Source organism: Narcine bancroftii, chromosome 4, assembly GCF_036971445.1.
Source record: "Narcine bancroftii isolate sNarBan1 chromosome 4, sNarBan1.hap1, whole genome shotgun sequence".
In the NCBI taxonomy this organism is placed as follows: Eukaryota; Metazoa; Chordata; class Chondrichthyes; order Torpediniformes; family Narcinidae; genus Narcine; species Narcine bancroftii.
The window spans coordinates 74,019,311-74,035,381 of record NC_091472.1 but is presented as its reverse complement, the minus strand read 5'-3'; the positions used below and the strand labels follow the sequence as shown (position 1 = coordinate 74,035,381).

General features: G+C 38.9%; 1 protein-coding gene across 6 annotated transcripts in view; it reads right to left on the bottom strand.

Annotated features, from left to right (window-relative positions):
• Window positions 1-16,071, bottom strand: part of LOC138760684 (AT-rich interactive domain-containing protein 1B-like) — a 521,279-nt gene that overhangs the window by 162,784 nt on the left and 342,424 nt on the right. For all 6 annotated transcript variants that reach the window (XM_069931618.1, XM_069931621.1, XM_069931620.1 and 3 more), the window contains one exon: window positions 5,557-5,646. In XM_069931618.1, coding sequence (XP_069787719.1) covers window positions 5,557-5,646 — 90 coding nt within the window. The remainder of the gene's footprint in view (window positions 1-5,556; window positions 5,647-16,071) is intronic.

Genomic DNA, 16,071 nt, shown 5'->3' with positions numbered 1-16,071 from the left:
GACACCTCAGATGATCTGGAATAAAAGACCTCTTTCTGGGAGCAGATGTGATGGAATCAGAGGAATTGAGAGTAAAGAATAGAATCTTTACAGGGGACAGTGTGTGCAGATATTTAATCAAGGTCATTTTGGGGGTTGTCATGTTTGTAGAAAATATCTGTGAAAACTTGTCTCCAGAGATGGAGGCAAAGAGATAGAGAAAAGGGACAGGTCGAAAGAGGGGACAGGTCGAAAGAGGGGACAGGTCGAAAGAGGGGAGAAATATACCAAATGAATTTGAGGTCGGGGTGAAATTTAGCAGCAAACTGGATAAAGTTGATGAGGTCATCATAGGTATGAGGCAGCACCAATATATTCGTCAATGTAGCAGAGGAGGAGTTCTTTGTCAGCTATACTGGATTTAAGTTTGCATCCTAACGTATTGACTGCTCTTTTTGGAATTATAGTTCCAGAAATGGGACAAGTTCTAGCCTTTTCTACATTGCTGGCTAGAAGAGTTATCCTATTTAAATTGAAAATTCTAATCCACCTACTTTAACTCAGTGGCTCTCTCAGATTATGTCAAATTTAAGTTTAGAGATATTTCTGTTAAATTTGAAGACACTTCAAGAGGCGACCTTTTATAAATTACTTCCACATGACTTAGTATAATTATTTTCCCTTCTACACTATATTTTATTTCTTTTCTCTTTATTAATAAATTCTCAAGATAGATTGCCCACTTTTTTAAGATTAAGTGAGGTTTTATATATATGTATTTATTTTTTGAAGGTTTCAGTTTGAGGAGACAAGAACATATTCATTAATTATGGTGTAATGCAATATGTTATATGATGTCATTAGTGATCTTTTTCCCTTTTTGATTATGTACTCCTATTTTCCTCATGGATTATTAATATATAATATGATTAATAAAAAGATTGAAAAAGAAAGAAAGCAGAGGAAGAGTTGAGGAGCCTTGCTGTGTAGGCTTGTAGCATGCATTGCTCCACATACTCAACAAAAATGGAGACACAGCTGGGAACCATGTGGGTACCCATGGCTACTCCTTTGACTTGGAGAAAGTAGGATAAGTCAAAAGAGGGTATTCTGCTAGGCAAAGGAAGCTAATTGTGGGGGACTGGTTGGGTCTGTTATTGAGAAAAATATAATGGACTTTGAGATCTTTGGTGTGAGGGGTGGTGGTGTATAGAGATTGGATATCCATAATGAAAATGAGATGGTCGAGTTCAGAAAACTGGAAGCTGTTGAAGTGATGGAGGGCATGTGAAGTATCATGAATGTAGGCAGGGGACTGGACAATGTAGTACAACCATATTATGACTAAAACAACGTTGAGATTGGCAATGAAATGAACATGTAGTTCAAATGAAAATCAGGTAACCAAATGGAAGATTAAGTCATCCATTACTCAAAATTTGCTGCGTGGAGACAGTTGATGTCCTTGCACATTTACTTGACAAAGTCTTCCAAAGGATAATTGAACACTGGAGAGTAGGGTGAACAAAGTAATAATTTGTAACCCTCGATTTAACACACAGAAGTGATTGACATTATTTTGTATGAAAAATGTGGTTGGAAAAGGGAAAGGGCGAAATGAAAAACATGATATAATAAAAAAAATCAACATAACCTCCTGTAATGGGATTTGCATCTTTTTCACCTTGGTCTCACTACAAAAGATGTTTAAAGAAGCAAGCTATTGTTCTATTCTATAATTTTCCTAGGACAAATGAGTAAGGAAAAGGCAATGTTTCCTTTGGGGTCTACAATGAGAGTAGTAATTAAGGTATGGTATTAACAAAACAAAGCTTGATCAGAGTAAAAATGGTTATGCCACAGAAGTTTTCAAATGTCATCTTTAGGGCAGTCACTTCAAAATAAATTTGTTCCATCATTATAACCTGAGGATGTTGTTTCAGATATCAGGACAATTTATACAAGTCACTATAGCCATACAAAACTAATGGGAAACACATTTTTCCAAGATACATCAAAGAAAATTCTCCTTGGACTAAGTGACTTTATCAAATTGGTAAGGGTCTGGATACAATCTCCAATCCATGCTGAACAATCTGATCCAAGTTAGAGAAAGGGATGTGATTGATCTGTGCCTTAGGGAATGGGTGGGACAAAAATATAAGGGGAAATCAGAAGAGAAAGCAACTCCAGTAGGTGTAGGCCAATGAAAGCTGCAGGATCTAATCCCCGTCACATTGACACAAGCTCTCATGGAACTGTGCCCCAATCAGAACATGGACAGAACAGCACAAGGACAGGCCCATCAGCCAACGATGTTTGAGCTGAACATGATGCCAAATTAAACAAAATTTCTTCAGCCTGCACATGATTCATCCCCTCCATATTCATCAATCGACATGAAAGCCTCCTAAATGCCACTAGTGTACTTGCTTCCATCACTACCCCTGGCAGTCCACTTCAGGCACATAATCTTCTCCATCTTATTAAAGTGTCCTACACATTCCTTTAAACTTTATAAACTTCTATCAAGTTTCCCCTCAACCTTCAATACACCAGAGAAAACAATCCAAGTTTGTCCACTGCTTCAGGCAGCATCCTAGACCTTCTGCACCCTTTCCAATGTGGCTCTATCCTTCCTGCAATGGGTCAATCAGAATTGTTCAGTGCTCCAAGTGTGGCTTTACTAAAATATTATGTAGCTGTCATGTGACTCCCTTACTCAGACTCAATCCCTTGACCAACGAATGCAAATATCCTATAAAACCTTCTTCGCAATCTGACTCCTTGCTTGACCATATTTATGGAGCTATGGACTTAGATCCCTTGGTCTCTCTGCAGAGTGGAGCTGTTAAGGGTCATGCCATTAACTGCATCCTTGTCCATAGACTTGACCTCCCCAAGTGCAGCATCTCACATTTGTTTAGATTAAACTCTATATGCTATTTCTCTGCCCAATATCTGAAACTAGTATATATCCTTTGATAGCATTCAACATTGTTCAGAACTCCATCTACTTTTTCAACCAAGTTATATTTATATAATAAACAGCATGGGTCCCAAAACCAGTCACTGTGGAACACCATTGGTCAAGACCTCCAGCCAGAATATCACTATCCTCTCTCTTCTGTAACCTGTAATTTATCCTGTCAGGCCCTTGGACTTGATCACCTCAAATACTCTTCAAAAGACCGAGCAGCACCACCTCCATGTCCTCAAAATGTCCTAGTATATTAGATTTCCCCACATTGCTTTGTATCTTCCATGTCCCACTCAGTGGTGAATGCAAATGCAAAATACTCATTTAGTACCTTGCCAATGCACTCTAGGTTGAGACATAAATTTGTCTGTCAGTGGTCATACACTTTCTCCAGTTATCTCCTTGTTTTTCATTCAAGTATAAAATGCTTTGTTATTCTCTTTCATCATTATAACCTGAGGATGTTGTTTGTCATGTTACTTGTCAGAAGATTTCATGGCCCTTTTGGACTTCCCAATCCCCTCACATTCCTCTAGGGCCCTGTCTGATTTTAACTTCCTAAACCTTACATCAGCTTTCTTTTTCTTCACAACTTCTCTCATCATCCAAAGATCTTACTTTATCATCCTTATAATTCTTACTGAAACATGCTGATGCTGAACTCTTATCAGTTGGTCAAAAAAACTCCCAAACATCACCAGTGGACTTGGTCAATAGCACCTGCTCCCAATTAACTGTACCCCACCCTGCTCCCAGGAAATAACTTGAGGGAAAATAAAAAAATAAACATAGAAGAAAACCAACATTGCCAATGAAGGGTGAATTATCTTGGTTATATTATCAAAAGAGCTAAGATCTGAATATTCTACAATATAATAGTTCTTTAAGAAGTGAAATTTTAAACACTTTAGAAGTGTTAAAAATTAGAAGCTAACATTTGTTTCTTTCCCACCTCCTATGGGAGAGATAACCTTTTGCTGAGATGCTGTTTCTTCAGCCACTGAATGTAAATGGTTCCACCTGTCATGCACAAGGCAATTATGCCTCAACTCATCATTGCATATCCTCACAATTACAGTCTTTAGAAGCAGAATTATTTACTTCATTTTTGGTATTTCTTAAATACTACAAAGTTTCCTATAATGTTGAACAGAAGAACAAAACAAAGCCACACAGTTGATCCTGTACCCCAAAACTCAAATTAAATTGGTTAGCAAAACATTTCAGAACACAATTTCTGCACACACATTTTGCTTAAAATTTCCTGAAACCTTGAGATCGTCTTATTGAATCAAATTTTGGTTAATCACGTGGCTAATCAAAGGCATCTCTGGTTTTTATTCTGTCGGTGGCAGTGCTCTTTTACAAGGGTGAATAAATGATACAGTATCACATTTTTTGTGATCTGCAAAGTGGCAAAACCTTTGAAAAGTTTAGAGTATACACACCACATATCACTGGATAGAAATCTTGATGGGGTGTGGCAAGGATTCCAAAAAAATCATGGTAACCTTGACCACAGCCACAAAAAGAGGAATGTGCTTCTTTGATGCTTTCCCACACAGCACCTGTTGCAAAATGAAAGGCCCCAGAGCTGAGAGAATGGTCAGTGTTTTTTTTTAAACTTTGATGTCCTTGTTAATTAGCAAGTAATGCATTCTAATTTTTTTTAAACATCTGAATCACTCTTTATAGTTTCTTTATTATTTCGAAACACATAAATACTGTATAAAAAAATCAAAGTTGTCATAATTCAACTGGATATTTTTTACAAAACAGAAACTGAAAATTGTCAAAGAGAATTAAATAGCATCTTTGATGGATAATAATGAATAGGAAAATGTAGTGTAGTGCAGGGAAGAGGTCAGAGCTTTTTATAAATAAAACTGGTGAAGAGATGATAGGCATAATGGCCTTCTTGTTTTCAGATTTTACAAATTCATAAATTTTAGCCAAATTGATTTTGCTTACATTTCTGAAATGTAAGCAAAACTAAATTTATTTCAGGCACAATGGCTGGATAAAATGGTCAACTGTGCAACCATACCTAAGTTTGAAAAATAAGTAACAAAGATAAAATTACATGAATCATCAAGAGATTATTGTTTGAACAATGTACAGTAAGTTTTCTTTAATTCTGTTCCACTATATTCAGTCTCACAAATATTCAAACATCATGTACGTGATGATAAATAATGATATTTACAAATAATGATTTAGAAAGCGTCTCATTTTAATCACATCGTATTTTACTACTAAATTACATAAATTATCAGGTGTAGTAGCTGTTTATCTGCAGATAAAAAGATGGTTAATTTGGTGAAATAGTTTCAATTCTAAATGAAATTTGTATTTTACATCACAATTTAATACTTGGTGCAGTCAACAAAGATTAATCAGTTTCTGCAAATTTATTTAAAAAACTACAATTTTCCAAAGTGGTAATTTGTCAAATGCAGACGTTTCATGAAATAAGCTGTCAATTAAGTTATGCCCAAGATTAAATTAAAGCACATGCAACTGACAATATTGTTCAATTTATTCGACTTGTTTGAAAAAGAGCAATCATCATTCAGAAAGTCATTGAAGTAACAAACCTCTATCCTGTGACATTGGTGACTGGTTCATGGCTGGATGAGAGCTAGCATCTGATTGGCTATTGGGTGGCTGAGCTGGCATCTGATTTCCTGCATTGTGGAACAGTATTTTAGTTTATCAGCAACTAATTGAGTTTCCAAGTATGTCTCAATATAAAGCAAGCACATGCAATCTCTTTCCATGGGTTTCTAAGATCAACGAAACCATTTTTACCCAGAAATCATGCAGACTGGGATAAACTTCAAACAGAAGTTTTTTTGCAACTTTATCATTAAAAATAGACCCGCCCCTATTTAGGTGGAAGAATAGAAATTAAGTAACACAGCATAAAATCAAGAGCAATTTAGCAGTTACACAACATCACATGATTATACAACAGAAATTTCTTTTAACTGCAACTTGGTCAGTGACAGAGAAACAGATGAAGACGACACAGCTGACTTTCCCACTTTTTCATCCCAGAAACAGACAATGGCAAATAATGGCTCCATAGGTGTTTTCTGCAATGTCACCATTCTTTATATGTAAATCTGGATACTAAACATCAACTGGCCATTTAATAAGAGAGTGTAGGAAGTCTTTTCCAATTTTCACAATTACTCACCAGTGATTAAGAGCAGATACCTGCTGACAAGGGGCACTAAAGCCATTAATAGGAACCTAATCACCACACATACGAACATCAGCTTGTTTCTTTGATTTTCTTGAACTTTTTGGTCAAATATAGAGTGGAATTATGTCACTAATTAGGCATATAGCCCCTGAAATAGCCTCTTGTAAAATCATTAAGGACCCCTAGCACCCTGCACATAGCATCTTCCAGCTACTTCCATCAGGAAAGAGATACAGGAGTATCAGAGCCAGAACCACCAGGCTAAGAAACAGCTTCTTCCCACGGGTAGTGAGACTGCTGAACGACTGATGAACTGCTCATACAAAACCTCTGAGAATCCACTATCATTTAACAAAAAAAAAAAAAAAAAAATAAATAAATAAATAAATAGATAGAAATGATATATATATATATATATCTTTGGCTTGGCTTCGCGGACGAAGATTTATGGAGGGGGTAAAAAGTCCACGTCAGCTGCAGGCTCGTTTGTGGCTGACCAGTCCGATGCGGGACAGGCAGACACGATTGCAGCGGTTGCAAGGGAAAATTGGTTGGTTGGGGTTGGGTGTTGGGTTTTTCCTCCTTTGCCTTTTGTCAGTGAGGTGGGCTCTGCGGTCTTCTTCAAAGGAGGCTGCTGCCCGCCAAACTGTGAGGCGCCAAGATGCACGGTTTGAGGCGTTATCAGCCCACTGGCGGTGGTCAATGTGGCAGGCACCAAGAGATTTCTTTAGGCAGTCCTTGTACCTTTTCTTTGGTGCACCTCTGTCACGGTGGCCAGTGGAGAGCTCGCCATATAATACGATCTTGGGAAGGCGATGGTCCTCCATTCTGGAGACGTGACCCATCCAGCGCAGCTGGATCTTCAGCAGCGTGGACTCGATGCTGTCGACCTCTGCCATCTCGAGTACCTCGACGTTAGGGGTGTGAGCGCTCCAATGGATGTTGAGGATGGAGCGGAGACAACGCTGGTGGAAGCGTTCTAGGAGCCGTAGGTGGTGCCGGTAGAGGACCCATGATTCGGAGCCGAACAGGAGTGTGGGTATGACAACGGCTCTGTATACGCTTATCTTTGTGAGGTTTTTCAGTTGGTTGTTTTTCCAGACTCTTTTGTGTAGTCTTCCAAAGGCGCTATTTGCCTTGGCGAGTCTGTTGTCTATCTCATTGTCGATCCTTGCATCTGATGAAATGGTGCAGCCGAGATAGGTAAACTGGTTGACCGTTTTGAGTTTTGTGTGCCCGATGGAGATGTGGGGGGGCTGGTAGTCATGGTGGGGAGCTGGCTGATGGAGGACCTCAGTTTTCTTCAGGCTGACTTCCAGGCCAAACATTTTGGCAGTTTCCGCAAAGCAGGACGTCAAGCGCTGAAGAGCTGGCTCTGAATGGGCAACTAAAGCGGCATCATCTGCAAAGAGTAGTTCACGGACAAGTTTCTCTTGTGTCTTGGTGTGAGCTTGCAGGCGCCTCAGATTGAAGAGACTGCCATCCGTGCGGTACCGGATGTAAACAACAATGAAGACGCTGTTTACATCCGGTACCGCATATATATATATATATACTGCACATAAATCGCTTGTAAATATGTCATTTATTTGTGTGTTTTTACACTGAGGACCGAAGAACCAATTTTGTCCAGTAGTACTTTGCAACTATATGACAATAATAAACTTGAACTTGAATATTTGATTTTAAAAAAACCTGTTCTGTTTGGTCAAAGAGCTACAACAATTAATCAAATATCAAACTATGGTAAATTCTATTATGGGTTATACAGAATTGTTAAAAAAAAAGTTGAAAAAAATCAGATTATGGGAGTGATGAGCATCAAGTATTGGTGCATGAGGTGAGCCACCTGATGATGTCATTCCTGGGTCATGCTTAAAATCTATGACTCTACTTACAATGTCATGTCATTTGTAAAGGCTTAATTCTCACCTCACTGCACAGACTTGAAATTCAAAAACCAAAATGGTGTATTTATCAAATATAGCCTTTGAGAAATACAGAAAACAACTGAAATGAACTTGCATTATCCCTTCATGATCCCACATTACTGAAAGCAGCAAGTGGGAAGAGGGCAAAGAAGGGTGAATAACAGCCTCGTGTGGATCCTGCTAAAATACAGCTCTCTTGCAGAGAACGTAACTAGCTTTGCAACAGACTAACAGTAGAAATGCTGCAGATGTTAATGGATATGTGACACAGTATTCACTAAATCATCAACAAAATTGATATTTCTGCATGAAAATTGCCTATGTTAAGCCTTAAAGTTGGTAACAAAAGATGCATCGAGTTATGTAACCAAGATTAAAAAGAACTATCTGGATCCATCCATTCACAATCTCACAATATTAAAGAGCCCGTGTGATAACCCTTCTAAATTTAGCTCTGATGTTCAAGCTTAGCAGTTATTGCCCAATTCTTATTATCAGTCTACTCATTGTAAAAATAAAATAAAGTAAATGCTGGAAATCTAGTATAAAATGCTTGAAAGACCCAGCAAAATAGCAGCATTTAGAAAACAAGCTGACATTTCACACTGAGGTAAATCTGAAACATTAAAATTATTGTTAATAATTGATCTGGACTTTGGTATGAAAGGTCTAAAATTCTGAAACATAGCAAACACTAAGGAGAATAGTAACATGCTGGACTAATGAAAAAGACTCATGACAAATGAAATTTAATATAGAAAGTGATTACTTTTAGAGGAAGGAAGGAGGAAAGGCAATAGACATAAAATGGTAAAATTTTAAAAGCAGTAGACAAAGAATGTTATGTTTGCAATTTTTTTGAAGATAAAAAGACGAGCAAATCTTATAGAAAAGGTTTCTGGATCCACGCAGTATACGATACAAAAATCTTATAGAAAAGGTTTCTAGATCCACGCAGTATACGATACAAAAATCTTATAGAAAAAGTTTCTGGATCCACGCAGTATACGATACAAAAACCTTATAGAAAAGGTTTCTGGATACACACAGTATACGATACAAAAATCTTATGGAAAAGGTTTCTGGATCCACACAGTATACGATACAAAAAAGTCATGTCAAACATATAAAAAACATAATTAAACATTATTGTAATATTTTGAATTCTGTAAAGCATTTCAAGGCCTTGAAGGTACATACATGATCGATGAAGACAGTATCATGGATGAAAGACTTCAGACATGAGAGATGAGAGAAGATGGGACTGATCCTTTCACAGATTAAAAAAAAGGACAAGGAAAATCATAAAAGATTTTCATGGGATAAAAGTCTCTTTTCCCTAGCAAAATTGATTGGAAAGTAGAAAGCAAAGATTTAATGTCAGATGCAGAAATATCAGAAATAACATAAAAACCTAAAACAAACAGAAAACAGTGGAGCTACTCAGGACAGAACAGAAACAGTATTAAATGTTTCTATGAACACAGATGCTGCCAAACTCAAATATTTCCACTATTTTCTGTTTTTATTTCATACTTCTGCAATCTGCAGGTTTTTTATGCTTTTCAACCACTGAGGAAATATGTTAAACAGCAGTTATCCAAAGTGCATTGCCTGAAAGCATAGTGCAAGCAAATTTTCAAGAGGTTGGATAAATACCCGAAAGAGAAGCTTTGGTTTGATATTAAGGAGAACAAGGGTGCGGATTTAATTGTGTTTTTTTGCAAAACAAACTGAGCTACAAATGGCTTCCTCACATGATGTTTCAAGATCTAACCAATGACCTCTATTCTTCTGTTCTTTTCAGGCAATGCCTCAAAACTAGGATGGCTTGTTTCCAGAAAAAGGCAAGAACTGCAGATGTTGGCCTCGAGCAAACAATACGAATCTGGAGGGACTCAGAAGGTCAGTCAGCACCAATGGAGAGAAATTGACAGTCAATATTATGGGCTGTAACCCTTTTTCGCAACACCACTCCCAAGTCTTCAAAGTGGACTAATTTCCACTGCGATTTTATGGGTAATGAGATGGATAAATGAGCCAATGCTTGAAACATAAACTGTTCCATAGAAGGGGCAGGAAGTGGTTGATGGCCAGACACAAGTGTAGTTTGTGAAGTAGTGCATTCCTTCTACAGTTTACACAGGGATTCTGTGTGCTCCCTGCACAAGCCCTCAAGGTTCTTAATACTATTCAGTTGCACCATTTAGAATGCTCCTTTTCCACTCTTAAGTGCAGATACTACTCTTCTTCAAGCAAATCTTTTTTCCGTGTCCAGAATCTCCCCCATAAAAGGCAGATTTGAAAATCACTCGGTATAAGTGAAATTCTTATTTCTGTAATTGTTCTTTTGCTACATTTGATCATCAGTAACAGGAACCCATTAACAAATGAGGAGAACAACCTCATTTTAACAATGTTTCAACCCAATATAAAAGGTAAAGCTGAAGCACTCACAACCATGTTCCAACAGAAGCTTCACTAAAATATTAAGATAGTGTGCAAAATTAAAGACATTTCAATTTTCTTTGCAATGCTCATAGCAAGAGCCATCCTTTCAAAGAAATGTATCCTATGTTTCCACAGCTTCCACACCAAGCTACAGATTTTAAAATTAGTGAACATATGACTATTTCCTAATCTTTAAAAATGCAAATTATATAAAAAAGAAATGGCATCTTCTCACACATGTTATTCATTCCTTGATGGCAACATTCCCTGTTTTTGATCAACTATCAGATTTCCAGTGTTTTTTTTAAAAGTTTTTTTAGTTGACGTTTTTACAATTTTAGTCCGTGATTAGTCAATTTCAGAGTTTAACAAAAAATTTTTCATTGTTTGAGATATTAATATTTTACATTTTTAGGATGGTGTCTCAACTTGTTTTTAATATTCAGTTTCTTGGGCTTAATATCACAGCTGGAATCTGTTACACAAGTATCCCTCTGTAAGTGGCAAATGCAAACAGTTGACCTGTCCTAAATTACCAGTCATGTCAAAAATGCTGTCAGATGCTTGTGCTCAAGTGCTGAGTTTTGAGGCTTGAGGAACAGAGGAAGGCATCACAGTTTTTCCAAGTGGTACCCATCCATACCATAGAAAATGCAGCATATGAGGAGAATCTTAGAATCTATGGGCATTGTTTCAGGATCAGCCACTCAGATGGAAAGGGTTGTGAAGGGAGTATTCAGATTGCCTTCATTGGGCAATTGAGGACAAAAGTAGGGTCCTCAGGATATAGCTATACAATGCAGAAGTGAGGCCACATCTAGAGTACTGTGTGGAGTTCTGGAAGCCCAGTAATAGGAATGATTTCAGTAAGATGGAAGGAATTCAGAGAACATTCATCAGGATGTTGGTGGGATTGGAGGGCTTGAATTACAGGAAGAGGTTGGATAGGCTGGTTCTTCATTTCCAAGAGTGAAGGAGGCAGAAGAGTGACCTTAATAGAATTACAGTACAACTCTTGATTATCTGAAACGGTCGGGTCTGGGCCTATTTCGGATAAACGTTTTTTTTGGAGAACTGGTCATTTTTTAAAAAAAACCAGTCCAGTAGCAACAGCAAATCACTTGTAAGAATGTTTATACAACACAAACAAGGAAAGGATTTTTAAGTATTAAAATAATGTTTAATTCTTACCCCAAAAAATGCTGGCCACCACCGAGGCCCTGCTCCTGCCTGGGAGCTTGAGGACTCTGCTGCTGCTGGGAGCCCGAGGTCTGCAGCTGTCGCCGCCGGGAGCCAAAGGCCTGCTGCTGCCGCTGCCAGGAGCTCGAGGCCTGCTGCTGCCAGGGCCAGGAGCCCAAGGTCTGCTGTTGCCAGGGCTACGATCCTAAAGTCCGCTGCTGCCGGCACCAGAGCCCGAGGTCAACTGCTGCCGGCACCAGAGCCCGAGGTCCGCTGCTGCTGGCACCAGAGCCCGAGGTCCGCTGCTGCCGGCACCAGAGCCCGAGGTCCACTGCTGCTGGCGCTGGGAGCCTGACGTCCCCAGTCAGTTCGGCTCTGAAAATTTTTCGGATAAATGAGGATTTCTGATTTGTTTTGGATATCCTCATTTATCTGAAATTTTTAAAAAATTTGGATAACTGACGATTTTGGAGAATCCGATTATGGATAATCAGTGTTGTACTGTACATAAAATCATGAAAAGTATGGTGGATAAAATAAATGCTCACAGTGTTTTTCACAGAGTAGACAATTCTAGAACTGGGGGGCATAGTTTAAGGTGAGAGATTCAGGTGAACTGGGGGGTGACTTTTTCTCTTGGGGGTAGTTCACATTTGGTAGAGGAATTATGGAAGTGGGCAGAATTGAAAAGTTCAAAAAGCATTTGGACAGATTATATGGATAGGAAGGACTAAGAGGATATGGATTAAACACAGACAGAATGCCATCTTGGTTGGCATGGAAAAGTTGGGCCAAAAGCCTATTCCATGCTGTATGACTCTATACAACTATAAGTAATTCCTAAACACATTTCACCTATGATATCCCTTTCCCATCTGGTTCTATCTAGCCTTCACCTCTCTACTCATGGTTTCCATTATTAGTTTCCTTACTTATCAGATTCTTGCACCAGTAGCCCTTGTGTTCCCACATATCACCCTCCAGAAACTGTCTTCACCTTTACCCTCCCCTCTGCCCTTTGGTTCTATCTGCCATTGTTTTCCATTTTAGTGTGCTTCTCCCCACTACTTACCTGCCCCTATCTCCCAAATCCACCTCTCCTCTATCTGGTTCCATCTGTCTATCATGTTCCACCCCATCTCAGTCCATCTTTCAACTATTAGACCCAGTCTCAATGTTCCCCTTTAGCCTGGTTATCATCCCTGTCAGATCTGGTGCAAACCAAAATGTCAGCAATTCTTCCCCTTCCCAAAGGTGCTGCTCAACCCATTCATTAAGCAGTTTGTGCTTTTGCACCAGATTTCAGCATCTACAGCCTTTTGTGTCACTGTTGTATATAATTCAGATTTATCACCAGAGTATCTACATGACATCACATACAACCCTGAGATTCTTCTTCCTGCAGGTGAGGAAGAATTACCACTTATTGGCAGTGCAAAAAAAATCTGACTTAATTTGCACATGCACACAAATAAAGAAATGTAAACAAATTGATTATGCAAGAGAGAGAGAGAGAGAAAATAAATCAATAAAGTGCAAAACTGAGAGTCCCTGATTGAATTTGTTGTTGAGGGGTCCAATGGCAGAGGGGTAGCAGTTGTTCCTGAACCTGGTGGTGAGAGTCTTGTGCTACCTATACCTCTTTCCTGATGGTAGTAGCGAGAACAGAGCATGTGCTGGGTGGTATGGATCCTTGATGATTGCTGCTGCTCTCTGACAGCAGCGTTCCCTGTAGATGTTCTCGATGGTGGGGAGGGTTTTACCCGTGATGTTGTGGCCTGCATTCACTACCCTTTGCAGGGGAGGTTTTACCCATGATGTTGTGGCCTGCAGGGTTTTTTGCTCAGGGTCATTGTCCCCATACCAGACCGTGATGCAGCCAGTCAGCACACTTACCACCACACATCTATAAATATTTGCCAGGGTTTCTGAAGAAATGCCAAACCTCTGCAAACTCCTGAGGAAATAGAGGTGCTGACATGCTTTCTTCATGATGCAATTTATGTGTGGGGCCCAGGAATGATTCTCTGAGAACTTAATGAATAACTCCCAAGAACATAAATTTGTTCACCCTCTCCACCTCTGATTTCCCCCAATGATCACTGGATCGTACACCTCTGGTTTTCCCTTCCTGAAGTCAACAATCAGCTCCTTGGGTTTGGTGACATTTGACTGCAAGGTTGTTGTTGGTGCACCATTCAGCCAAGTTTTCAATCTCCATCCTGTATGCTGACTCATCACCTTCCTTTATACAACCCACTACAGTGGTGTCATCAGTGAACTGAAGATGATGTTGTTGTCGTAATGAGCCATACAGTCATAGGTGTATAACGAGTAGAGCAGAGAGCTAAGAACTCAGCCTTATGGTGCTCTGGTACTAATGGAGATTGTGGAGGAGATGTTCTTACTAATACTCACTGATTGTGGTCTAAAGGTGAGGAATCCATGATCCAATTACACAGTGGGGTGTTGAGTCCCAAGTCTTGGAGTTTGCTGATCAATTTTGAGGGGATGATGGTGTTAAATGCTGAACTGTAGTCAGTAAAGAGCCTCCTGATGGATGCTCCTTTGCTGTCTAGGTGTTCCAGGGCTTTGTGTAGAGCCAGTGAGATGACATCCACTGTGGACCTGTTGCCATGGTGGGCAAATTGGAACGGATCCACGTCATTGCTCAGGAAGGAGCTGATGTGCTTCAACACCATCTGGTTGATATCTGGTTGATAGCCTGGTTGATAGTCATTTAGGCAATTACCAAATTCTTTTTGGGCAATGAACTATGCAATGCAATGTACTATGATGTGAAAATAAATATAAGAGGAGAGAAGGCATGGATGTCAGCAGTCAATGGGTTCCCAAAATCTTCTCTCCACTGAACAAAGCATAAATCTTGAAATATCAAAGGCATGTTAAGTAAGGAACTGCAATTATTACAGATGATTTGAAACTGCATATTGACTGGACGAGTTAAGATGGCATGGGGAATTGATGTCCACACCAGAAATTGTTGCATTATCTGTACAGGAAGAGGCTATTTTACACTTGGTTTGGTGTAACAAATTAAATTAATAAAGTAAGGATATAGGTAAGGACGCCTCTGAAATTGTCATCACAGCATGGTTTATTTTGAGGATAAACACATCAAGTGGAAGACCAGCATCCTCAACATAAATGAGAGATATTACAAAGATATGAAGAATTGTCCAGGGTAGACTGGGACAATAGACTAAAGAAAAGTCAGTACATGAGTTGTTTCAGATATTAAAGCATAAATTTCTTGCCACTCAGGAGAAATTTATCTAATTATAAACTGGAAGTTAGTGAGGGAGATGAACCATCTATGGTTGACATAGATGAACATTTGAAATTTAAATTTAGACAAAGTGGCAAAAACCAATGCTAAACCAGAGGAATTTTTTTCAGGAATTAGCAATGTAAGACTAGAAAGCCCATAAGGGAGAAAACTGACAACTAATATCGACAAACAGTGAGATATTTTGTAGATATATAAAAATGAAGGGGCCAGATAAATATGGGACCCCTGAGCAGCGAGACCAGGGAATAGACAACAGAAAACAAAATGAATGGAGAGAATTTAAAGTAATACTTCACATCATTCTTTAAAATGGAGGACACTGAAAATATTCCAAAGATAGCAGATGGGCTAGTTTAAAATAACATGGAAGAACTAATAACAAAAGTGACAAGGTATTGGAAAAACTAATGGGACTAAAGATAGACATGATGACATTCATTAAAGGATTTTAAAGGAAGTGGCTTGAAGATTGTAGCACCACTGGTTGATGTTTTTCAAAACTCACTGAATTTCAGATCGGCACCAATGGATTGGAAAATTGTGCATGTGACTGGTATTCAAGTGAAGGAGGAAAATAGTAGAAAACTACAGGCCAGATGGCTTAACATTTCTTGCTGACAAGATGTTTAAGTCCGTGATCAAGGAAGAAATAACTTGTCATTTGGATTGATGCAGTAAAACCAAGTCAACATGAAGTATAATGAAGTATGACAAATTAGCTAAAGCTTTTCTGAGGATGCATGAGAAGCAAAACCAATAGAGTATGAGGGGTGATTTGATAGAGGTATTTAAACTTAAGAGAGTGACAGAAAGAGTACATGTGGATAGGCTTTTTCCATTGAACTTGGGGAAGATTCAAACAAGAGGACATGGATTGAGAATGAAGGGGGAAACAGTATAGGGGAAACACGAGAGGAAATTTCTTTGCTCAGCAGATGGTGGGAGTGTGGAATGGGCTTCTGGTCAAAGTGGTAGATGCGGGCTGGATTTTTAATATTTAATGAAAAGTTGGATAGGTACATAGATG